This window comes from Symphodus melops (assembly GCF_947650265.1).
Source record: "Symphodus melops genome assembly, chromosome: 16".
NCBI lineage: Eukaryota > Metazoa > Chordata > Actinopteri > Labriformes > Labridae > Symphodus > Symphodus melops.
The window spans coordinates 19,896,936-19,921,120 of record NC_136706.1 but is presented as its reverse complement, the minus strand read 5'-3'; the positions used below and the strand labels follow the sequence as shown (position 1 = coordinate 19,921,120).

The following is a 24,185-nucleotide window of genomic DNA, read 5'->3' as shown; positions in this document are numbered from 1 at the left end:
CCAGTCTGTGAGCTGGAGAGACACTCAGATGAAAAACACAAGAAAGATCTTTGTAGATCAACATTTCTTGTAACTTTTTGTATTTTTTCCCTCATCTGTGGATGCAAGAGAAGCCATACTTTTACTTTTCACATTTCCTCAGAAGGTTGGTTTATCGCCACAGAGAGCTGCAATGCTTCTACTCTACCTCCTGACTTTTGCTGGTGAGTACATTACAGCAGCAGTGCCAGTGCTGGTGCATGATGCCATGTTTCTGTTAATGCCAGATGTCATGATTCATTCTTACCATGCTCTCTGCCTTCTCTTGTTTGGTTTTTTTCTCTCAAAGCCAACGTCCAAGCACAAAGCCAACTGTTGCCTGGCTCCTGCAACTTTGAGTCCAACACCTGTGGATACACATCAGATGCAGACTTCACGAGCTGGACCCTGCACAAAGATGGTACTGAATGATTGGAATAGAAAACACAGAGCATGCATTTATAAAAGGCTTGTAGAGTTGTTTGTGGCTATGTGGCAGTTACATGTTTAGATGTGATGCTGCAGATGTTTTGGTGCTGGTTTTTACTATACCACTGAAGCACAGTGGTTAGAAAAAGGCCATCTGTTCTGCATTGATTCTTGCATCTCAGAACATCTGGAGTGAATGAAATAACAGATTTAGGTATTCTTGCTGGGTTGGTACTGGAGCTGATACAGACGACTGCACACACCCATAACTACAGTAAGTCAGTGTCTGATTATCTAAAGGGGTCAAAGACAATAGCTTAAACCTGATTAGGTTATTTGTATTTATTACTCTGTAGTAGAAATAACTCTTCTCACACTCTCTCTGTTGCTGTATCTGCACCGAGATCTGGCTGCAGATTCATCTGGAGACAAATGTCTCTTATGTAGCAGGAGCAGCAGGATCCCATCACATCGGTTGTGACATGAAGAGAGGCTTGCTTTCAGAGGCTGAGGTCATGTTAACATTACAATAATACTCTCTTTGCTCTTGGACCTGACATCATCTACACAAAGCCCATCCCTAAAACCAATAATTGTGCAATAAACCTAAATCTGTCTGGCCAGTTTTGTAAGAGTTATGATGGACGAAAGAAACAAACATGAAGAATATCAATAGGGCTGCACGTCTTTCCATTTGAAAAGAAAAGAAAAGAAAAGAACTATTGCAAGATGCAGGACGGTGAGGAGAAAAAACGGTTTAGCATCCGCCGCTCCTAAATGCAGCATGTACATTTTTCCGCTCACGAGATGAATACAGGATTATCTTATTTTAGCATAACCAAATATTGTCATGTTGAATATTCGTGGAAAAAAACGTTGGAGAAACAGTCAAAAAAGCGATGTTATCCGTAGTTTCACCATACAAGACAAAATACAGAAAGGTGTTCCAGTGAAGCTTAATCAGAGCAGCACACTGAATGAAAGCACAAGTAGAAAGAACAACAATGAATCTGTGACACCGCCACTTCACACTCCTCAAAGACCTTGAGTGTAATCCGGCCAACATCAACACTTCCAAATCTTCTGCTAATAACTCAGCAGGCATGACCGGACAAGGGGCCAAAATCTTTTTGTTCTTAATGTGAGAGAACATATCAGCGGAAAGGATACACTTAATAAATAAACAAATGGAGTCACGTCGAAACCCTCACCATGTTGATCCTTACACCCAGTGGTATTTTGCAAATCTCTGATGTATCCTTACAGAACAGAATGAACTTTATAGTCACCTTAAATGCAGTTAATGTGATTGCTCTTCTGTGTAGTAAAGAAAACAATATAAAAGTGAAAACGATGCAGATGGGTTGTAAATAGGGGGATGGGTGGAGAAACCCATTATTAAAGGATACATACTATATCATTTCCCTATCTGTTTGCAGAAACCATCAGTTATCTAGTGTGTAGTGTGACAAATGGGAAAAATATGCTCATAAAATCTCTTTGAGAGAGTGACACATGAGGATTAGTGCCAGAGTTTAAAAATGTCTGAAATTAAATATATCCATACTTTACGAGTCATCCAATCCTTTCTATATCCAGATCGTGTCTCTCCTGCAGCCCATCATCATCATCACCACATGAATTCATCTTTACTACACAGCAGCTACAACACTAACAGTCCATGCACCAGTAAACGTGAGGATGCTGTTTGACATGATGCGTTTGCTGAAATGTAATCATGTTGAACTCGTTGGGATTATCGGGAGAGGTGGGGGCAACACGACAGTGATCAACGTTTCTTTTGGTATTAGTTCTAATCTAAAGTAGTGAGTTCAAACATTTTGAAACAGTTACTAGCCCTAAAGAGGGATTGTTGGCTTGCATCACATTTATGTGCATTAGTTCTGGAGGCATACAGTAAGCATAGTACACAGTGTGGAGACAGGTGGACACAACAAACCATGCTCTCACTAACAATGGTTTTTAGGTTGAGTATGGCCCTTTAAGTGTCTCTGCTTGTTTCATCTTATTTCCAGTCTTTAGTCTCAGCTAAAACAGTCCTGAGAAAAACAATGAAGCACACACATCATACTGTGCACAGAGCGAGAAGTAATTCATTCAGAATACTTAAATTGAATGAGATGAAGCAAACTGTTCACGACTTCACTCGCTCAATTAGCACACTTAGCCTCAAAGGCATTTATTGACTTCACCATCAACTTGTCAATCGAAGTAACTCTGCTGCACTAGAGCGGCCCAATCAAAACTCAGTCTTAATCTCATCAGCTTCTAACGGACTGGAGAGGCAGATTTCTCAATCACAACCATGTCCTGCAGCTCCAGTCATTTCTGCAACAAGACTCCTATTTCAGAAAACCTCCCCGTAAAGACTTTTCCTCCTTGCTCGCACTTGTCTGGAATTTGCTCAGTCGTCGCGGCACTTTTCACCGTCAGTCTTTCCTCTGCCATCTTTTCCTGTTTCCATCCTTGTTGCTATTGCCACCGGCTTGTTTGAAAAGGTCAGTGTGGTTTGGTGTTGTAATGGTGTGCTCAGCTCTCGCTCATTTGTTCTCCTCTCTCTGGGTTTCTGCAGCACAGCTGAGGCTGCAGGAGGAGTGAAGTCATGTCAAATATATGAAGCACTTTTCATGTGCTTTGTTTTTGAGTCCAAATAAGGCATTGATACTGATTAAAACAAGAGAGTGTGTTGCTTCTACTTCAATATGGTTGATTGGGTTCACATTTCATATTTAAATACCTATATGTGCAAACAAGTGCAACATCTTGGGTAGACTGATTGGCACAGTGAAATGAGCTCAGCTCTACAGTGAGTGTGTGTTAGTTTGGACTCATGTGTGTTTGTCAAGAGAAAGAAGCCTTGGGGCAGCAGGGCTTTTCACAGGGACAAATAATAAATGACAGACGAGTAAGGAGAGCTCAAAGGCCGCTGCAGCTCTGAGGAAGAGTCGCTGTCTTCATGGGAGCTAAGTGACTGATGAATAGGGCTTTATCCCATGCTAAGTTTAGTTTTTGGCTCCAAGTAATTGTTTCATGAGTAACAGTATCCAGCCTTTAACTTGTTTGCTCCCTGTTTGTCGACCCATAAGAGAAACCTTGTCTTTTCTATACAAAAATCCTCGTTTTGGGATTGAAGAAACACGTGCATATTTTGGAATATAAGTTAAGAGAATACTATCTCGGATTTGGAACTTGTGCTCCCAAGTTGCATAGTCTCAACTCCTCATACCTTTTGGTTTCAGGCCGTTTTGTTGCGGTGGATGCGGCCCCTGCCGAGGTTCAGGATGGTGAGACGGGCGCAGATTCTGGACCGCAGGACGAGACTATAGGGGTGCTGCTGAGCCCGGCTCTGGAGCAGGGTGAGTGGAGCTGCCTGAGGCTCGTCTATCAGATCACCGGGTCAGGAAGCCTGACGGTGCTGCAGCGCACTGAGGGAAAGAGCTTCGACATGCCCCTGTGGAACAGCCAGGAGCCCTCTGACAGCTGGGTCATCTCAAGCATGGACCTGCAGAACAACACTGAGCCTTACACGGTAATAGAATCTAAGTGTCTCTCATCCTTGTTTGATGAAGAAACCAGCTTCATGTGACAAACAAGGCCAACGTGCCTCTAAATGTCCTCACAGGTGGTTTATGTTTACAGCATGCAGAGAAATAACTATTCTCAGAGCCTTGCATGGCACCAACAGTTGAAACCCACAGTTTGTGTTACAGGAAGCACAAAATGAAAGGCTACTAACAGTGAGAATTATGTGAAATGAATCCTTTGACTTTAAGATATTCAATGTGGATGTTGGTTAACGACATCACACAATTATAAGGCATCTTACAAAACACAGCATAATGTACACATATTTTGAGCTCCAACCAAAAGTCACTTCTGCAGTGAGTAGTAAACTGCAGACTGTCCAAATGTCTCTCATTCACAAAGACAGCAGTTATGCTGCTTTTGAGAGGAAGACAGATACAGGTTGACATAACACATGCAGGCCCCAAATTAAGGCCATGATGATGCGTGTGTAAAAACACCTATATTCACTCACACACACAGTGTCCAAACACTGTGGGAACAGCTCAGCCCATGTTTATGTTATATGCAGAGGCAGAGCTGACTGTGACAGGGTCAGGACCTACATAATGGAAAGTCAGGTCTGTACCATGTGTGGGCCCCTCGAAGCCCAAACAAACTCTATTTCAGTCCAGAGATTTAAACTTGAAGGCTGATAAAAGCTTCTTATTCTTACCTAACACAAACACACCACCTCTTCCTCCTGGTTGGACAACAGTATTCCTCTCATTACACAAAAAAGGATTCATTTTGCGACAAATGTGTTCTATACTTTTCAAAGAGCCGAAGAGAAAAACTACACCAACCTCACATCTGTGTTCAGTTGCTGCAGTCAGGCATTGCTGGCTTATCTTACCATAAAAGCCTTTTGCAGATTGTGGTTCTGCAACTGTATAATATTGGCGTCCCAGTGGATTTAAATTACATAACGGCATTGCAGAAAGTTGAGAGAAGAGCGAGAGGCACCATGTTTGAACAAACAGCAGGAGCTTCACACACACACACACACACACACACACACACACACTGCTTCACCCTGCTCGCTCTCGATGGCGGATGATGGGACATGCGCTACACACTGCAGACGAGGCATAAATATTCTGCTATACACACTCGCAATCTGTAAGCAGCAAAAGACTGGAAAAGAACAAACTGTTAGACCGGCTCACTTCAGAGAAATTGTTGCCAAGATATAGAGCAACACCCCACAAATCCTTATATCAAGGCACTTACATTCATTGTGGTAAAAATATTCAAACAAACTTGACTCGATATATATGATTATAAAGCAGAGGTTAAATTAACTTAACTGCCTCTCTATGAGTTCTGCCTTCATAATAATTAAACTAACCCAGATCCAGACTCCAGTGCTGTGCATGACAGTGATCTACATCTTCACATGTAGCTCTTAAAAAATAAATAAAAAAAGTGTGCTTCTTTGAAATGTTCCTTTATGAACGAGAGGCTAATAAGTTGTAGATGAAAAGTAGTTGCAGCTGAATCAAAAACTCACCATTCTCGATGGTTAGGGTTAATGAAAAGACTTTTGTCGATGATTGAAAAGAAAATATAAAAACCAATCTGTTATCTGTGTGTGTGGTGTTTCAAGCCCAGCACAGTTTTGGCTCTTGATCTTCACAGATTTCTGCCTCTTAAAAGGACTTTTTTTTTCACCACTGTAACTTTGCTAAATGATGTTAAGTGCTCTGCTCATTATGTATAACGTTGGGTCTTTGTTTTACAAAGAAGAATAAAGTCTTTTGACCTGCTGTTTTGTAATATTAAATAACAAGTATGGTCTTTTACTGGCTCTTTGCAAAGTGTCTTGAGATATCATTTGTTATGAACTGGCACGAGGATTGCTCTTCATAAGAAAGCCAAAATGTGTCATGACCTTTCCTTTCATGATGACAACGTTACGAGGTCGAAAGAAGCAAAAGTCAAATCCAGCATTGTCATTGCTTAAGGTTTATATTTTTACGTTATTCCAGAAAATTGATGCCGCCGTTTAAGTTGATATTTTAAATGATTTACAATTGTGAAGCTAACTGGACCATTATCAGCCTCTTTCAGTTCTAGTTTTAGCTTTATGGCACATTAATATTACTGTACAGGGCTCACTGAACTGCACTAACCTCGAGCAGATAAAAGTCGGATATTTGGGTGGTGGAGACCAACTCGGAGCTTGAAAGACTTATATTCATCAGGCTTATGTTGCTCTGCATCTATTAGATGTTATTTAAAAGCATTTCATTGTTTCATGCTTTAACGTACAGTTTGAACATAGGATCACCCTTCAACCCACACACACATGTTCTCACATGCACAAGCTCTGACCTCATGTTTTCACAAATGTGTTTCTGCTCCATCTTTCTGTTTGTCATTTCACATAAAGCCTGATGATCACGAGAGCTTTGAAATGAATTAGATTGTTATGCATATGTATGTATGTGTTCTGTCTGACCTTACATACGTTCACCCTCCCTCTATGATGTCATTCCTGTGTCGACCCGTATCAAAGGTTGCATGGTTTGACTGAACATCTGTTGTTGATTAGGTTGTGATTGAAGGTAAACCTGGAAGGAGCCCTGGGAGCAGCGTGGCCATCTTTGAGATCCACATCAGCCCCGGATACTGCCTGGGTCGGTGATTTCACAAATACATCAGTCGCACGTCTTTCTAAAACAAAAGAAAAAATCAAATATTCATGTCAGGATAAAGACCATCTGTGCTCACTTGGGCTCTTATTAGGTTACAGCAGCATGAAGCCATTCTGACCCACACACATAACGCTGGTTCTGTTTCTGATTTCTCGTTGTTTTCTGCGTTTAGATTGTGATTTTGAGGAGTCTCACCTGTGTGGATACAGTAATCTATGGAACGCAAATGTAAACTGGTACGTTGGAGGTGGAGGGAGCCAGCTCCTTCACAACGACATCCCAAATGACCACACATACAACAACAAGACAGGTGAGTTAGATAATCACATATTATTCTCAAAAAGCTCATTTTATCCAGTGGCATTTTTTTGTTTTTAATCTCTGAAAAGAAATTATAGAGAGTTATCTCCATGAGCCGAAACGTGTTCAAACTAGGATCAATATGATTCTTTTGAAAAATGGAGAGAGGTTAGAACGCAGAAATGTTTGCAGACTGTCAAAGAGTTGACTAAACACTGAAGCTTCAGTTTGTGAGACATAGCAACCTGAGTGCACCTGTACTCGAGGGACGAGGGGGCTGGGAGACAGCTCTCTCCAATGATTTGAATTTGGGCTGCAGTACCCATTTTCAACACTAGGGGCCAGAGTTACATACTGCTCCTCTAACCATTTTCAAAATTGTTGTCTGCCATCATAAAATACAAAATCAATCTATTTTGGTATGAGTAACCTCACTTATATTCACCCCCCAGGTCACTTGATGTATGTGGACTCGGTCTACGCTAAGACCTTTAAAGAAGTGGCCAAGCTGATCTCTCCGATGACGATGGTGCCGCTGTCCGGCTGCCTGAGCTTTCAGTACCAGCGCAGTGAGGAGAGAGGAAACCTGTTCTCTGTCTTCACCAGGGACAAACTGGGTCAGTACCAGGAACTGTGGAGGGCGGAGACAGAGAACCAGAGCGACTGGAGTGGGATGCTGGGAGAATGGATACCTGTGCAGGTGGACCTGAAGGCCCCGTACTCTGTACAGGTCAGTGTGAACGCAACATGTGAACTTTAATTAAGGAGCATTTAAAACGTGATAAATGTAAAGAATAGATAAGACTCACCTCAAAATAACTTTCACCATTTATTCACATTCTTTAATATCCATCCTATTAAAGATCCTCTCTAATTAAATGACTTGCCTACTAGACATTGTTTATTTTGCCTACAAAAGAACTGCAATGATCAAAATAATGACTGCTCATATGTTTTTCAATAGACTGAGATTATGATTTATCTGCAAAAAAAATTCTAAGTATTTCTTTAACTTCTACTTGTTTTGTTTTACACAACCTTTGGGACTTACAAAATCAATGAAAAGGGGACAAAACATCGAACTTTAAACAGCAAAAATGATTACAGGGTCTGACAGATGAAAATATGATCTCAAAAACAGGCTAATTCCTTTTCCCTGTAACCGCTTCAGAGACCTCTCCTCCACCAAACAGAAGTAAGCTGGTCCAGTGTTGTTTTGTGTATTATTCAACATTAACTTCACACAGCCAGCTTCCATTCATAGTTTTAACATTTTAGTTTATTTTTCAGTTGTGCTGCTAAAGCAAGCAAAAAACAATTATCTGGTCATTTAAAACAAATACTTTAATAACTTTTAAATGAACCTTTAAACTGTGTTGTAGGATGTTGAAGTCAGGTATGCTGAGCATGTGCAAACAGCAGAAAAACAGAAAACTCATGAATTATAGTGAAAGTTATAGATCCTAAAATATTAATACTGAATGTGGAACATGAGAGACTACAGACCAAAGTGGAGTATGACTGGTCGACAGGACAACTTAAGAAATAGGTCGCGTTGGCAGCAAAAAGTACTTTCTATACAGCCTTTAGAAACTAGCAACAATGGACCATGGAAGTCATTGTCTTATTACCTCAATAAGATTTTCTTTTCATCTCCATTCGATACTTAAAAACAGGACCCCTCCTTCCCCCCTGCTTTGATATCCACCAAAATACAACATAAATAATTGTTAAAACTATTATCTCAACACTGTATGGGAATGTACATAAATGTGCCTTCTGTGTGTGGGTGTGCATCTTGCATGCGCATGATGGCATGCATGTCCGTTAATGAGCGTCTGTCTGCCTCCAGGTGGTCTTTGAAGTGGCCTTTAACAGCCCGAGAGGCGGACGTGTTGCAGTTGATGACATTTCCTTTTCTCCAGAGTTTTGCAGCACTGACTCTGGTGAGAAGCAGCTGTTCCCTTTTTTATTCCACACAGGCTCATTTCATGCTTAAATTAGAAGAAAGTCTAATTTATGTTGCAATAATGAGCACTCTTGTATACCAAGATATGAATACTTTATGAATTCAGAAGGACTCTGTTCTTAATGTACCATCAGCTGTTTATAGAAGACGCCATTAGAAACCATAGAGGTGAACATAAAAGGAAATAAAAATGTCAAGTTTGCCTAAAGTCCAAAGACTGTTTCCAAAAAATGTACTTCTAAACGTGAATGAGCTCTTTCGATTTAAATTTGTGTTTTGGTATTTCCATTGTAGAATTGAAATAAATAGATTGATCTGACTGGGCAGCTGGAGGAAGGTCAGGAGGGTCAATAAAACTGCAGGATTCATTTTCCTTGGAAATATGAGAATCCGTCACAAATGTCGAACAAATCTTGCCAACAAATATTAATTATTTAAGGCCGAGCAGTTTGTGTCCATTCATCACCATCGACATGCTGATTCCCTACATCTGCCCCACAGAGCCGACCTTCGACCCCTCTGTGGCTAACTGTGACTTTGAGTCAGGTCTCTGTCAGTACACCCAGGACCAGGTGGTGGGCTCGTGGAACAAAGTATCTGTGAAGCCAAACATATTCAGGAATGGAGATCACACTACAGGAGCAGGTGGGTTAAAATGAAGCATGCAACTCTGATAGATCTATTCTACACATCAAAGTCAGTTTACAGGGGCCTTAGGGATCACTTGTTCTCATGAACAAATGGTATAAAGCTTTTTCTGGGTGCAGAGGTCGCTGTGTGAAGTCTGAGAAATGTCCTCACAGATATCAGTTTAAAAGAAGCTGGTTTGAAACAAGAACAAATCTGGGACGTGGAATAATTGAGAAGTGAGAATACGAGACCTCTGTACTGCAGCCTGAGTCTTATAAATACACTCAACATGAATGACAGATGGATCTTGCTAACCAAGCTGGAGCCAACATTAGCTGATAAATTATCCATTATCACCCCTTTGATATTTGATTTGACGGGAAATGATTTCATTGTTGTGCTGCTTTAAAATTGTTTTCTTCTCTCTTAGCTTATTGTTTGGTTGTATAACATGCTTCAGTAAATGCTTCCACAAGCAGCCATCAGCTGTTTCCATCAAACTGCTCCACATCCTCACAGCATACATTTTTGATTACATGTAAGACATTAAAATGTCCTTTGTCTGGGATTTGGTCGTGGTTGTTTCTTTGTCGGCTTGTTTTGTTTTCTTTAAAGTGCAGTTTTTTCCTTGGACTAAAAAAGTGTTTCAAACGATGAAATCAAGATAATTACAGGGTGCGAGTCATGATTGGAAAACTGCAAAGACACCAGAGTAGACTGTGAGGAAGAGAGGGTTTTGTGAGATCATGATGGCCTTCTTCCTCTTCCAGGATCTTTCCTGTTGGCTCACGCGCGGCTGATCCCTCGCTTCGGTTACGTTAACCGTCTGATCGGTCCAACTCTCCCAGGGAACATGAAGTTCTGCCTGAGATTCTACTTCTCTCTGAGAGGTGAGTGTGCCCCAAAATCTGTCTGGATATGTGCATGAGGCTGTTTGTGACTATATGTGTGTCCTCGGCTGTGATTTATTTTTGCTGACTCACCAACCAGGAATAACTCTGGCAACGGCAGGTTTCAACCAGACGGACCGAGCTCTCGCTGTTTATCTGCAGCAGCAGCAGCAGAGCAGCAGCCAGGAGAAGATCTGGACTCAAGCAGAGAAATCCAGAGGAATCTGGATCGGAGCAGATGTCACCTTCCAGACATCAAAGCCTGCCAAGGTCAGAGAAGAGGAAATGGAAATATTACATCAAGGGGTATCAAAATAGAGAACCAGAAGATTGGAACAGCTAAAAGAGAGGATATAAGAGTGTGGAAATGGAAACAAAGAGGGAGGCAAATCATTGATGAACTGAGAGAGAAATAAACAGTTTGATGAGTCAATGAAGGGAGAGAGATTAAAATGAAGTAGGGCTAATTATCGAGTATACACTTGAACACATAAAGATGGAAAGACAAGTAGGAGATGTGAAGAAAAATAATTTTCTACATTCAGGGAGAAAGCTGAGGACACCAAATATACAGAACATTTAAAAAAGATGGATGATATGGAGAAAGGAAAAAGGTTTAAGAAGAGAGGGAGGGAGGCAAGGATAGGAAAAGCTAATCAAGTCAAACAAACATGTTAGAGTGTCAAACAAAATGAACAGAAGAAGAAAAAATGGAGGATTAAGACGTTCTGTGTGTGCTCAAAGTTCAGTATCAGAGTAGAACAGGTTATAAACTCCAATTTACACATTAATGATTAAGTGTTTCCCAGCAAATATGGTTTGTCAATTTATTAGTGTAATTTGTTTGTGTGTTGACCTATGCCAACATACTCAGAGTTGTTATGCTAGCATGCTATTGTTTATCAATGCTGTCATTTGCTAATTGGCTCTGTTGTGCTCACTTGAACTAATATCATGAAAAGAGTAAGGGCAAACTCTCCTTCTGAGGCTAATGAATGTTAATGGTCATGGGAATCTATTCAACAGCTGTTGTCTGAGCCCGAGTGTTGAACTGATGGATTATTCGAGCTACGCTCCTAAAATCACTTCTTAATGGAAATATTATCCACTTCACAAGAAAGATAAGCTAATTGAGAAACGATTTATGGGGCACAGATGGCCTAGTGGTTGGGTTGAGCCCCATGTACGGCCTATGGTCCTCCATGTGGACGGACCTGTGGCTCCTTTCCCGCATGTCATACCTCACTGTCTCTCTCCTACTTTATCAACTGTCCTCTCAAAAAAGGCAAAAAGCCCCAAAATAAATCTTTAATAAAAAAGGATAAAAATAAAACTCAAACACCGGGATTGTCCCGCTAATGATAAATGAAAGAAGGGTGGAAGGGAGGCAGAAATGAAAACAGTTGAGGAGAGAAAAGAGGACAAACAGGCTAAAGCGATTTAAAACAGATGATATAATGAGTTCTGTGTGTTGAGACCTGGACCGACCAGACAGATCTGGAAAGTGCTTAAAGGCTTCACCACACTGATCTACTTAAAAACATTCAGTATTTCATTGATCATTTCCTCCAGAGTCTCACACAAATAACAGAGCAGCACAGTGAAGTGCAGCCACAACAAAGAGTGCGTGTGTTTGGATGCATTCAGACTCGGATCTGTCAGTGACTGTGAGATTTCCTCTGAGATGTTGGATGATAAAGGAAACTCTGCTGGCTGTCTCACTGTTCAGGTGGTCTTCGTCAGCACCTGCAGGAGCTTCTGGGACTGCGGCTCTGTGGCTTTAGACGATATCAGTGTTAGCCTCGGAGACTGTGAGCTAACAGCAGGTACAAATCATTTAAATGTGTTATCAGTCAACACTGAAGGCAAAGTGTATGTGTGGTTTCTGTCTGTCCTTGAGGATACACAGGAACAAGACGATAAACAATCCTAGAAACTTGTGGAGGGAATGTCTTTACGTATGGCACAGACACCCACTTAACCTTGAGGATAAATAAAATTGAGGGTGTTATAGGGCAGTGTGACCTTTAAAGATGTTTAGGTCATGACTGGAGGATTCTTACAAATTATGACATGTTGAAAAGAATGATAACGATATGTTGATTTTAAACCTAAAGGTTCAGGTCGACTTCACTGTTTTATCTAGAAGTCTAGAAAAATGCTTCTTTGAATTGACTGTATAAAATATGGACGTCAACCATTCTTTTCTGAAGAGTCATTTTCATTCTCAATGAAGTAGTCACCATATTGGACTGACAATGCTGAGTGTCAAAATAAAAAAAGATTTCCATCGTGTTGTCTATTAGAATGAAATGTTAACTTACATTTGGTTTTTCTGCAGCTTCGTTGTCATCGCTTCTCCCGGGACACTGTGACTTCGAAGCAGGTCTGTGCGGTTACACTCAGGACAAGCACAGTGACGACGCTGACTGGGAGTGGAGGAGAGGACCTACCCCTACATCATATACTGGACCCAGGGGAGACCACACCACGGGACTGGGTGAGGGTTACTTGTCTTGTCAGAAGCTGAAAAGTCATGCTAACATGATTAAATTAAACACAGTATTATTAAAACAAATACACATTTCAGCTCAGATATCTGTAATCAGACAAAAGTTTGATTGACAGGATACTACCTTTACTTGGAGGCATCCCCCTTGCTGCCCGGTCAGAGCGTCCGGCTGTTTTCCTCCATCGTGAGGGGCTCCAGGGGGCCTCAGTGTCTGCGCTTCTTCTACAACATGTACGGCTCCGGCACGGGACAGCTCAGCATTCGCCTCAGCAAGGATGGAGAAGATGTGTTGCTGTGGCAACTTAGCGGCGAGCAGAGCATCTCCTGGCTGAGAGCGACGGTGGAGTACCAGAGTGACAGCCAGCATCAGGCAAGTAGTAGCATGTTGTCGTGTCTCCTTCTGTTTGATATGAAAGATGAGCTGTTGACACAAATCATCCATGATGGTCGACACACATTCCCAGAGTCAAGTTGTTTATTTAGACCAGGTGTGTCAAGGAAATTATCAAGACTTGACTCCACACAGTAAGACTCCTTAGACTCAGATGGCTCACGTTGATGAGAGTTTATAAATCAGATGAGAAGGCCCACTCATTGAGACATGATTCAACATCACACTTGTGGTTCAGTGTCACGCTTCAAATATATATAACCCCTGGATTCTTCTAAAGGCTCTGCATATATTCAAAGAGATATTATCAGGGTCGTGTTCATTGACCCACCTTGAATAATGTAAGGTCAAGAAGCCTGGACAAGTTCTCCCAAACATCCTGCAGATATCAGGAAGAGCTGCTGACTCTCTCTCCCAGCTGTCCTTGGTCTCAAGACAACGCTGAACTGTATCAGGTCTGACTGACATCAGCAACAGTGAATCAACATTACAAGGGGTCTCCAACAGGAAGCTCAGGAGCTCGCCGGCAGGTTTTCAGTAGCTCACCTGTAGGTTGACCAAGTGTTAAAGTAAATCTGATGACTGTAAATGCACCTCTTCCCATTATTTATAGATGGGCCATAAAAAGAAATGTAAAGTAGTCATGTTTTCTTGGACATTCATGTGAATTTTCAGTAACATAGCTGCCTGTGTTACACAATAAGAAGTGTTCTTGGACCTTGATGTGAAATTAAGATTATTGTAATTTCACACATGTACAAACAGTAATATAATTCAGCTGATGTGTGCTATTATTTGCATATTATTTGCATGCTTAAATGCAAAGATATGGAGATTTCGAAAACATTTTAATGTTTTTTTAATCAATTGTTTTTCACGAAGTTTGACACGTAATGAAATATTTTAACACAGTTGATACTGGCTGCTCTTTTCACTGTTCCAGATTGTGTTTGAAGCCACCAGGGGCTCATCAGTAAGGAGTGACATCGCCATCGATGATATTATCCTGGAAGGTGGACCCTGCCCAGGTAAACTCTCTCTCTTTCATGTATTTGCTGAATAAACTGATGCAGTGTGTAACAGCTCCTTCTTATCTTTGACTTCCTGACAGAAATGGAGATCAAGGCCTCTGTGGGAACCTCCAATGAGATCGAGTAGCAGAGACGAGAGAAGCCGGTGTAGGATGCATGAACGCTGTACTTCTTGCACATTACAGACTCCTGACTCCTACATGCTCACCAGAACATGTAGGGATGTGGCTAAAAGGTAAAACTTCTCATGTAGTGCTGTTTTCATGGAGCAACACATATCAGTTGTGTCATAGTCAGCATTTCTCTCTGCACTGCAGCGTCAGAGGGTGTGTTAAACTGTGTGTTTCTTCCACTTTATATGCATTAGATTAATGCCTATTTCTCAAATAAATCCAGAAAGTTAACCCACATTCGTTTTGTGTTTCTTTTGTTTGGTGACCTGAAAACTACTCTAACTTAGAGGGACTCATTCAATTTTAAAGGGTCATACTTGTACACTTTCGACTAATTGTAGTAGAGATATGGACAATAAGGGACACTTGACAGATGTGTAATAAACATGTCAGAACAACTATGAAATGGACGCAGAGATTCTAAATTAGGCTTCCTCAAATAAACGGCTTCTTTGTCATTTCACTTCTGCAATTTCTTAAAACTTTAGATATATGTTACACAGCTGAGAGATGAAGTTAGATATTTACTTTTAAGGTTCCTAATAATTATTGCTACGGTAAAAACAGGGGTCGCCCCAAAGCGAGGAGGTTCCTGGTTCCAATCCCCGTCTGACAGTAACCTCTCTAAGTGAAGTTTGCATGTTCTCCCCGTGCATCCGTGGGCACTGCAGCTTCCTCCCTCAGTCCAAAGACATGATTGTTAGGTCAATGGGTGTCACATTGTCTAAGTGTGGCTCTCTGTGATCGTCCAGGGTGTACAACGCCTCTCGCCCAACGACGGCTGGGATTGGCTAATATACAGCAATCAAAGTCCAATCAAACATTCAGCAGCTGACACAGAGGTAAAACCAATATATTCAGATTTATTAGAACCACATACACACATATACTGTACATTTCAATGCAAAAAGAGTCTGAATGTCGACTTTCATTTGGTCCCACAAATGTTCTTCACATGATACACGTCCCATCTTTCAGGTATTTCATGGACTCCATCTGCTGAGTCATCGCCAGAACTTCATGAAATCCTGTGCTGAGTCCAGACATGTGCTGAAAGTACGCCTCCTTCTCCACCTGCACCGACAAATTATTCACCCCTGCGTCTTTCAAAATGGCCGTCACCTACAAATCAGGGGGATTGACCATTACAAAAGGAAGGAATAATGACTTAAACTCACATTAAATGTCACCTTACGAGCCCAGTATCTCATGCCTTTACAGTTTGGCCCTCAGACATAGACCAAAGATTGTACCTGCTGTATGATCCTCTGCTCCACCACGTCTGACATGATCTGGAGGTGGATGGTTCCTGCGATCATGTTGGCTGAATGTCTCCAGAAATGAGGATCCCGGAACGACAAAACTCCTTCAATCTTCTCAATCTGAAATAAGTTTACAGATAAAAGGAACATCCTGTTTTGTAAAAAAGGTTAATACCTGAGTACTTGTTTGAGTTCTTCCAATTGGCATGAGTTAGCCTATATTAAAATAAATCAATTAACTAAGACTCTTTATGCAAATTGACGTGTTTTAAAGAAAAAAAATAATTTTAAAGGAACAATATGCAACCCCAACACAGAGCGTTAAAAAGTGGTGTGAGTCCAGATTCAAAACACTGGAGTTTGTCTGTTTGATTTCTCCCTCATTATGAATCCTGGTGTGAGACTCCTTACCTTTTCCAGCGCACTATTCAGGTCCTTCTCATTTTCTTGGGGGGCTCGCAGAAGCAGAACCTCACAAGCGTCCTTCAGCAGAGGGATGACGCTGAGAAAAATGAGCGTGGCGATAAAGAGCGAACAGATGGGGTCGGCAATCAACCAGCCAAACTGACGGATGAGGATGGTGGAGATGATGACGCCGACGCTGCCCAAAGTATCAGCGAGGACGTGCAGGAAAACACCTGCAAGAAAAGAACTTGAGGATTGTATCCGACTGTGCGACTTTCTTTCAACAACTGCTTTGATTAGCTGGATGACAAACCTCTCATGTTAGCGTTCATGCCTCCTCCTCCTCCTCCTCCCGAGCCGTGGGAGTGCCCGTGTCCACCATGGCCATGACTGCTGTGTCCGTGCCCTCCGTGGGAGTGTCCGTGACCGCCGTGGCTGTGTTCGCTGTGGGAGTGGCCGTGGTGCGAGTGGCCGTGGTCATTCGAGGAGCAGCTTTTGCCGCCGTGGGAGTGAGCGTGACTGAATGCACAGATTCCCACCAGGTTGACCAGTAAGCCTCCGACAGACACCGGCTGCACAGAACAAGAAACGACACTCAGAGTCAAAACTGAGTCGAGGATTTTTAAAAGGATTTGGGACTAATTCAGTCCTCATGCATTAAACAGTAGACTCATTGTACTCACAGTCAGCATGTCAGTGTTTATATTCGGAGGATCCAACACACGTGTGACTGACTCGACGAAAACAAAGAAAGCGATGACCATCAGGAAGAGGCCGTTTATGAAACCAGAGAGTATTTCAACACGGCCAAACCTGCACAAAGCAAGAAGGACAGAAACAGATTGAAATACTACTTCAATAACTCCAACAGCTCCCATCAGCATCCTTTTCACATGCTCGTCATGAACTCTACCCGTAGGAGAAGATCCTGGTGGCTTTCCAGCGTGTCATTAGAGCGGCGAACAAGCCGAGGACTAACGCCGAGCAGTCAAACAGCATGTGGAAGCCGTCAGAGATCAAACCCAGGCTGTTGGTCCAAACGCCATAAAACAGCTCGACGAAGGTGAACGCCTAAAACAGAGAGACAGAAAACATGTTGACATTTAACTGTACACAAGCCAACCCTGACACTCAGACTTTCAGCCAAACATCTATCTGTTAAATATTTGTCATCCTTATTTCTCAGAAATTAATAAAAACATGTATGAAGACAAGTTACTTTGTCTGTCCTTCTGTAAATAGATTCCATATTAAATTATTTTGCTTCAATTGAATCATGTTCTGAAAGGATTTAAAAAAGGAGCGTAAAAATAACCAAAAAGAAATGGAAGAATATGCAGAGAGTTCCTCGTCAAAGAAATATCTTTTCTGTTAACTCAGGAGACAGAACTGAAGAAGTATCCTAATTCTTTAGTGGGACAAAGCGTGACTGAGATATTTTTTGGGGCTGGAAATAACCATTTCCTGCTTCACTGAGATGTTGTCGTGGGGAAAATGCTGCAAAGTCAGGATCTTCAATCCTTATTTAATCAAAAATCATAGACTATGAATTTATGTCTGCAGTTTCTAAAATAAATATTTTGTCACAGCCTCACTCTGCTCCTGTGATGCATATCTTTGTGATGGTAATATTTGCTATTTTATTTTAGTAAACAATTAATTGGCTTTGTGTTTCCATTCTTGATCTGTACATACCAGATTGAGACACAGGAAGTAGAAGATCTGTCTGGAGTCGTACTCCTCCAGGATCTGTTTCAGGGACTCTTTGATGAACCGAGGGAGGGACTGTGACGTGTGCTGCAGGGCGTCGCCCATGAAGTTGTAGAGTGGGGTCCCTTCAGGTGAGTAGCCCACCAAGGTGCCCTTCTGACCTTTCTTTGACGGGGATGAGAGGATGCTGGATGCTGCGAGGAAGGAGCGAGGAGAAACAAGTTGATGCTTCAAATCACTGTGAAGTGTAGTAGTACAGTATATCTAATATCATTTGTCCATGTTTTAATACAAGAGGGCAACAGTAGAGAAATCACAGTGTAACAAACATTGTATTATATTCCTGCTGTGCTCGATGACATCGTCCTCGAACTGCTGTTCTTGTTCTGTGTAAATCTTTTTTTTACAATGCCAACTTAAACTGAAATACAGCTTGTTGTATGACTCCCTAAGTAATAGTTTACATGCTTCAGTGTTTCCCGCAGAAAGACACTATCTGTGAATCTGTTCTAATACTGAACATAGTTTAAGTACATCTGAATAATCTCCTCTTTAAAAACAGGAGACGTCGCTGCAAAGTCACGTCTCTCTTTGTCTCTGTTTCTGAGAGATTCTTCTTACACTCATCGCTTTAAAGCAGAATGAACAGGCACGCACGCACGCGGTCGAGCGAGAGGTGAATGTCCGACGGTGAGACAAATTTAAAGACACTCTTGACCTATATTACTTTATCACTTATATTTGAGAAGAACTGTGATCAAACGGTGACTTTATGAAGTCATACAGAAGGTGACCCTTTGACTTGTTGGTTTGAATCAGAAAAGGGAGGGATTGTGGTAAACAAAGAAAATCGCAAAGTGACCCATTTGACTTGAATAGCTCCAGACATTCCTGTGATATTGCTTTACAAATAACTAGGATGCCAACCCGAGACAGTTGGACAGGACAGGAAATTTAAACTTGAGAAAAGAACAACTAGTTTCAGCTTTCAGTGAGAGTATTGACACACAGAGATAAATCTGTCCAGAGTCGTCTCCTCTCCAGAAAGATGGATCCCTTGATGTAGGTTTTAAATAGCGATGACTACTCGGCCCCATCCTGCGGAGTCCCGCAGCTTTTACTCACACATGATGAAGAAGATGGCGCTGACGATCACTCCTCCAGAGAGCACGTGCTCAGTGCTGAGCTGCTGGGGCGGTTTGCTCATGGAGCGCAGCTGGTCGGTCAGCGGGTGAGTCCAGAAGTTAGCCAGCAGGAGGGCGCTCAGGAAAAGGGAGATGGCGCCGTAGCGAGCGCACCTCGGCGCTTCCATCTTTGCGCTGCAGACGGCCTCGACGTAAAACTCCAGGATCATTACAGAGAAGATGATCATCCCGAACGGCAGGACAAGTGACGACCAGGATTCTACTTTACTCTAGTAGAGAGAGAGAGAGACGGAGAAAAACACAAAGTTTTAACATCCTACATTTTGAAGAGATGAAGCTAAAGAAGATATCTCCATCTGGTTTGAATGAGGCGGTCAGCAACATTTAAGAAACATTATTACACTGTGCTTTGTGCTAAGCAGTCAAATAAACCCACAAAGTAAAAACTTAAATAAGACGATAAACAGTCTCCATAACATCAATCAATAATTTACATCACACACATGGAAAGAAGATTTTTTTGTGTTAGTTACTTCTTGGAGAGCTTGAAAAAATAGGGAGGTGGCTCTTTAGGAATCATGCAGTGGTCACAAAAATCACTGCTAACAACAAATATTCACAGAAAAGACAAATGAAATACAGCTTGATAGACTAAAGTGTCGGTCACAGAGCGTCTCAAAGCTTAATGGATGTCAGTGTAGAAAGGAGATATCTTTTTTTTTTTTTTTTTAAAGGATTATTTTTGGCCTTTTTGCCTTTATTGATAGGACAGATAGAGTCGGAAAGGGGGAGAGAGTGGGGAGAGACATGCGGGAGAGTGGCCACAGGCCGGACGCGAACCCGGGCCGCCCGCGCGAGGAGCAAGGCCTCGCAACATGGTACGCGCGCAGTCGCTGCCGCTGAGCTATCGGCGCCCCCGAAAGGAGATATCTTGTTTGGGATCAAAATGTTTGATGCGTCAGCAGAGTGCCAAAAGCGTGTAAGGCCGCCGTTACTTTGACCTCTGCTTTGTAACTTCTCCTCTGGTTTGATCTTTTCCCCTGGTTTATCAAGGTTCTCTTAAAACCTGTCACTATGTCTTCACACTCATTTTCTCCACACGTCTGGGACTCTCGTGTGAAGCCGTGCAGCTCTGTGCAGGAGTAGATTGTAGTGATTTGCATGGCCCTTACTTCTGTTGTTGCTGACAGCACTATGACCCAGGGCAGCAGCACCACAGCAGACACCAGGTTGTCTAAGGCATAGAGGCGCTTTGCACCACCAAGTTCCACCGATAGTTTCCTGGAGGCCGTGTGGAAGCCCACCTTCAGGCACAGGGAGACCACCAACAGCACTACACCCCCCTGATGGAGGAAATGCATTAAGACAGCATTGAAACAAATGTTTTGCCATGCTTCTGAAGGCAGCATTAAACACACAATTTACAAAGTGGGTTTTGCTTACTTTATGATCTGCAACCCCTAAAAATGCAATGGCCGTGTAGAGGAAGTGAGTGAGCGCGCTGTCATGGTGTCCCTCCGCTGGTTGAAAGACGAGTTAAGGCAGATGCAACGTAAACACAGGAATATGATAAGAAATGCACAACAGAAACAACAACAACAACAACAGATGTAAATGTTGCCCTTCACAGGGAACGGAAGGATACGGTGCTCAGCCATCTTTGCCATGAGATCGTCATTGTCAAAGAGCAGAAGGCAGATCACAGCGATGATGAATAAAGCCGCTCCTCGAGTCTGCCCAAAACCAGACCAAATGCATTCAAAACACAAGTGACATATTTAACTGAGGCATTGTTCACAGGTTATTAAATACCTTACTGTTTGTCAGTGTACAAAATGCAGCAGATAGAGCAATGTTATAACACAGATTTCATGATTTTGAAGTACTTCTGTTTAACATTTAAGAGTCTGCCTCCACACAAAGTTTCCCCCTGCAGACAGCAATGAACGACTGAATTAATTTAGGTTTATTTTCCCGAGTTTTGGGCATCACCTTTATAATATCATGCACAATTCACCAAAAGAAGTTTCCTGTTTGAAACGTTTTCAGGTTTAATTTAAAGTACTAAAACACCAAGAGGAACTGACCTATGGCTAAGCCCCGCCCCCTTCCACTCACTCAGACAATCAATCAACACTCTGAAACGGGCGCAATGGCAGGTGTCAATTTAGGTTTAAACATTCTGGACAATATACCCCACTGTGATTCTGATTCAGCTGATTCAGTCCCACAATGCAATGCAGGAGACACTCGCGGTCAAACAGTCAGTCAGAATGTCAACCAGCTTTTTAATATATAATAAATTGAGGTAAACTTGTGTGACCTCCTACCTTAGACGGCCCTCCTCCTGAGCTGGTGAACAGGACCCCGAGTAGGGCAAGGACCACCACGTCACTGTGCTCAAAAAGTAACAGCGTCCTGTGAAAGACACAAGCCTGACTTTAATGACAAGTTGAGTGTAAACGAGCTCATCCTAAGACAGAAAGTTAAAACCACAGACTCTTTAACACAAACAGTCTAACACACATTTTACCTGAGCGGGCCACAGAGGGTCAGACCAAAGAAGCCCAGGAGGGAGATGATGCAGCTGAAAACAGCATGCTTCAGTAACTTTATCCACTGTCAAGAAAATAGACACGAAAACAAATTAAAATCGATGGAAAGGTCTGAGGTAGTGATGCAATATTTGAATATCTTTAACAGGTGGGTAAAATATTAAATGTTCAGAATACTTCTGTTGAATGAAGAATACATAACAAAGGAAGTTAAGATCTACAGAGCGAGAGAGAGAGAAAAACAACAACAACACTGAACTATAATCATCAGGCTCAAGAGGGAAAGCTTTCCAACACACCTGTCTTTTTGAAATGGCTTTCCCTGAGGAGAAAGGCTTTTGAAAGAAAAGCAGAATAACAGCACTCCTGGGAAAGAGAAGGATGGCCGTCACCGTGTCATCTCCAGTGAATACACCAAAAACACATCATAATAACAAACATCAAGCTGAACACAACACATGCAATGAAACCAAAGCAAGCAACAACTTACCCTAATTTAAGTATAAAGATGAACTGCACAATGTGAACCACTTTGAGGATATCGTAAGACTCAAAGATCCCCAGAGCCTTTAGGATCTTCGTAATAATCAGTAAAATTATATATCTTGTTAACCTGTAAAAAGAGGACACAGACACACATACTTCACTACTGGAGATCACCTTTAAGCCTTCTCACAACTTCTTACACCAGTCTCCTAATGTGTCTGAGGGAATCAGCCAGTTCATCATTTATCTACCATCAGAACATGTAGTAATCCAGTAATCCTCAAGTTTAATATCAAACAGTTCTTACTTCTCACTTTATTGTTTAGTATCGACTTACTTTTAGCTCTCTCAATATGTATGTCTTACTTGGTGCACATAGGTTTGTTTGCATGCATCTGTCTGTTTACTGTTTACATGCATTTAAGTTGGTTTACATCTTAGTCCGATCGCTGTCCTTTGTATCTAACTTTGTATTTTAACTTTGACACTTTATTCTTTGTTGATTTTTGTTGACACTTTATTCTTTGGCTACATTATAAGTGAAGCTGCAGTGTCGTTCATGTACTGTGTGCTCTTGAATCGCAGCCTCTGTAAAGATGTGATTTAACTGGCAGGTCTCAATGTAAACTTAAAGACACGTACCTGGAGTTGGGTACTTCCACCATGCCCAGTTTTCCTCCTGACAGGACGTTGCTGCTGTATTTATCTTCCATGTTTAAGCTTGAGACCCGACCAGTTTAAGTCCAGTTTCAGTATTTATGTCCACAAAAACAGAAACATGACTGTCACCTCGTCGCTGAAAATGTTGGTGATGTGAAGACCATGACCAGGCAGCTTCTGGTTGCAACCCAGACTTTCTTTCAAACTTGTTGAATCTGTTAAATTAATTGTAAACAGAAAAAACTCATTCAGTCAGCTGTCAGTCCTTCTAGCATGTAAGCTAGCGTTGCTAGCTAGCCCTCTGTCATGCCGGTTAAATGAGTTTGTATCGTACGTGTTGACGCTCTTTGAGTGTACAGTTCGTGCCAAACAAATGTATGTAGTCGTAGTAGAGTTAAATATATGCGAAATTGGGGTTAACTTCAATACAATACCAACTAGAGCGTGAATTTTCAGGATTAAAAAAAAGTCCAAGAGCCACGGCACTTCCGGACACGGTAAACATTCCACGTCACGAGCGGTGCGCATGCGCAATTGTGAATTCTGCGCTAATGATGACGATGGACGTTTAAAGGTTTGCCTTCTTTGGCTTACCTACATGATGCCCTCAGTTTATTTTTACCCTTTTTTAATTTGAAAACAATATCTGGAACACGAAGTTTTCCCTTGTTTGGCTTGATTTGAACTGAAGTATATATATGACTATAACACAGTTACAAACACTTGAAGTCTTCTCTGGCTTGGGAAAAACATCTAACATCATTTTCTTTAAACATTTCTAGATGTTTGCTAATTACTAAGAATTTCTAGATGTCTTAATCTCATGATTCAGACTGTATAGCCTACGTTTGTCCTTATTTTGACTATCTTTTTTTAAATTATTATTAAAACATGTACAACTATTTTAATCTTTGGAATATGTTCAGTCTTCTTACCCTTCATATTGGATATTTATATAAAGATAAAATAATTCAGACACCAAATGTATTCATCCAATTTGGTTTTTGTTCCCAAAAAAAATGTATTTCCAGTCATTTTGTAATACCACATCAAGTTTCTTTGGGAGGCATTTGTAAAGTTTGCAGAAGTTTATGTTGAATGTTTTTCTTTTGTATCCTGGTGGATGGATTTGCAAAGTGTCGACTGCTTCCTCATTTTTACTTAAAATTGAGAAATAACTAAAACACGGTTGTGTATTATCCGTTTAAATGCAGCTGACAAGTTGTAAAAGAGAAGGCAGCAATAGAAAAACAACAAATAAGTTTTCTTTAATCACTCATCGATTGGAAATAAAGATTTTAAAAAGATGCAGCAAAAAAGAAACAAACCCATATAACCAATAGTTACAAAACACAGGATATGCATTCAAAGCAA

General features: G+C 41.5%; 2 protein-coding genes across 6 annotated transcripts; one reads left to right on the top strand and one right to left on the bottom strand.

The window, feature by feature from the left end:
- Nucleotides 1–6: 6 nt before the first annotated feature.
- On the top strand, nt 7–14,823 carry LOC306836976 (MAM domain-containing protein 2-like). Of its 2 annotated transcripts, none has more exons than XM_079364389.1 (15): nt 7–203; nt 329–439; nt 3,708–3,997; nt 6,590–6,674; nt 6,865–7,002; nt 7,445–7,722; nt 8,845–8,938; nt 9,463–9,606; nt 10,362–10,481; nt 10,603–10,751; nt 12,211–12,307; nt 12,823–12,981; nt 13,110–13,363; nt 14,328–14,412; nt 14,496–14,823. In XM_079364389.1, exons 1-15 carry the CDS (start codon nt 173–175, stop codon nt 14,540–14,542), a joined length of 2,082 nt encoding a protein of 693 aa, XP_079220515.1. In that variant the 5' UTR covers nt 7–172; the 3' UTR covers nt 14,543–14,823. The 2 variants fall into 2 exon arrangements, with proteins under 2 accessions (XP_079220515.1, XP_079220514.1); XM_079364388.1 differs by having other exon boundaries at nt 10,582–10,751.
- A 608-nt stretch (nt 14,824–15,431) lies between these two features.
- Nucleotides 15,432–23,350, bottom strand: slc30a5 (solute carrier family 30 member 5). 4 transcript variants are annotated; one of them, XM_079364034.1, is made up of 17 exons: nt 23,250–23,350; nt 22,794–23,026; nt 22,156–22,278; nt 21,965–22,031; nt 21,644–21,729; nt 21,441–21,528; nt 20,756–20,843; nt 20,554–20,630; nt 20,283–20,453; nt 19,091–19,379; nt 17,951–18,159; nt 17,169–17,326; nt 16,939–17,068; nt 16,569–16,827; nt 16,262–16,488; nt 15,842–15,970; nt 15,432–15,710 (listed from the first exon to the last, which is right to left on the bottom strand). In XM_079364034.1, exons 2-17 carry the CDS (start codon nt 22,862–22,864, stop codon nt 15,540–15,542), a joined length of 2,343 nt encoding a protein of 780 aa, XP_079220160.1. In that variant the 5' UTR covers nt 22,865–23,026; nt 23,250–23,350; the 3' UTR covers nt 15,432–15,539. The 4 variants fall into 4 exon arrangements, with proteins under 4 accessions (XP_079220160.1, XP_079220159.1, XP_079220158.1 ...); XM_079364033.1 differs by having other exon boundaries at nt 23,246–23,346; XM_079364032.1 differs by having other exon boundaries at nt 23,146–23,345.
- Between the last annotated feature and the right edge of the window lie 835 nt (nt 23,351–24,185).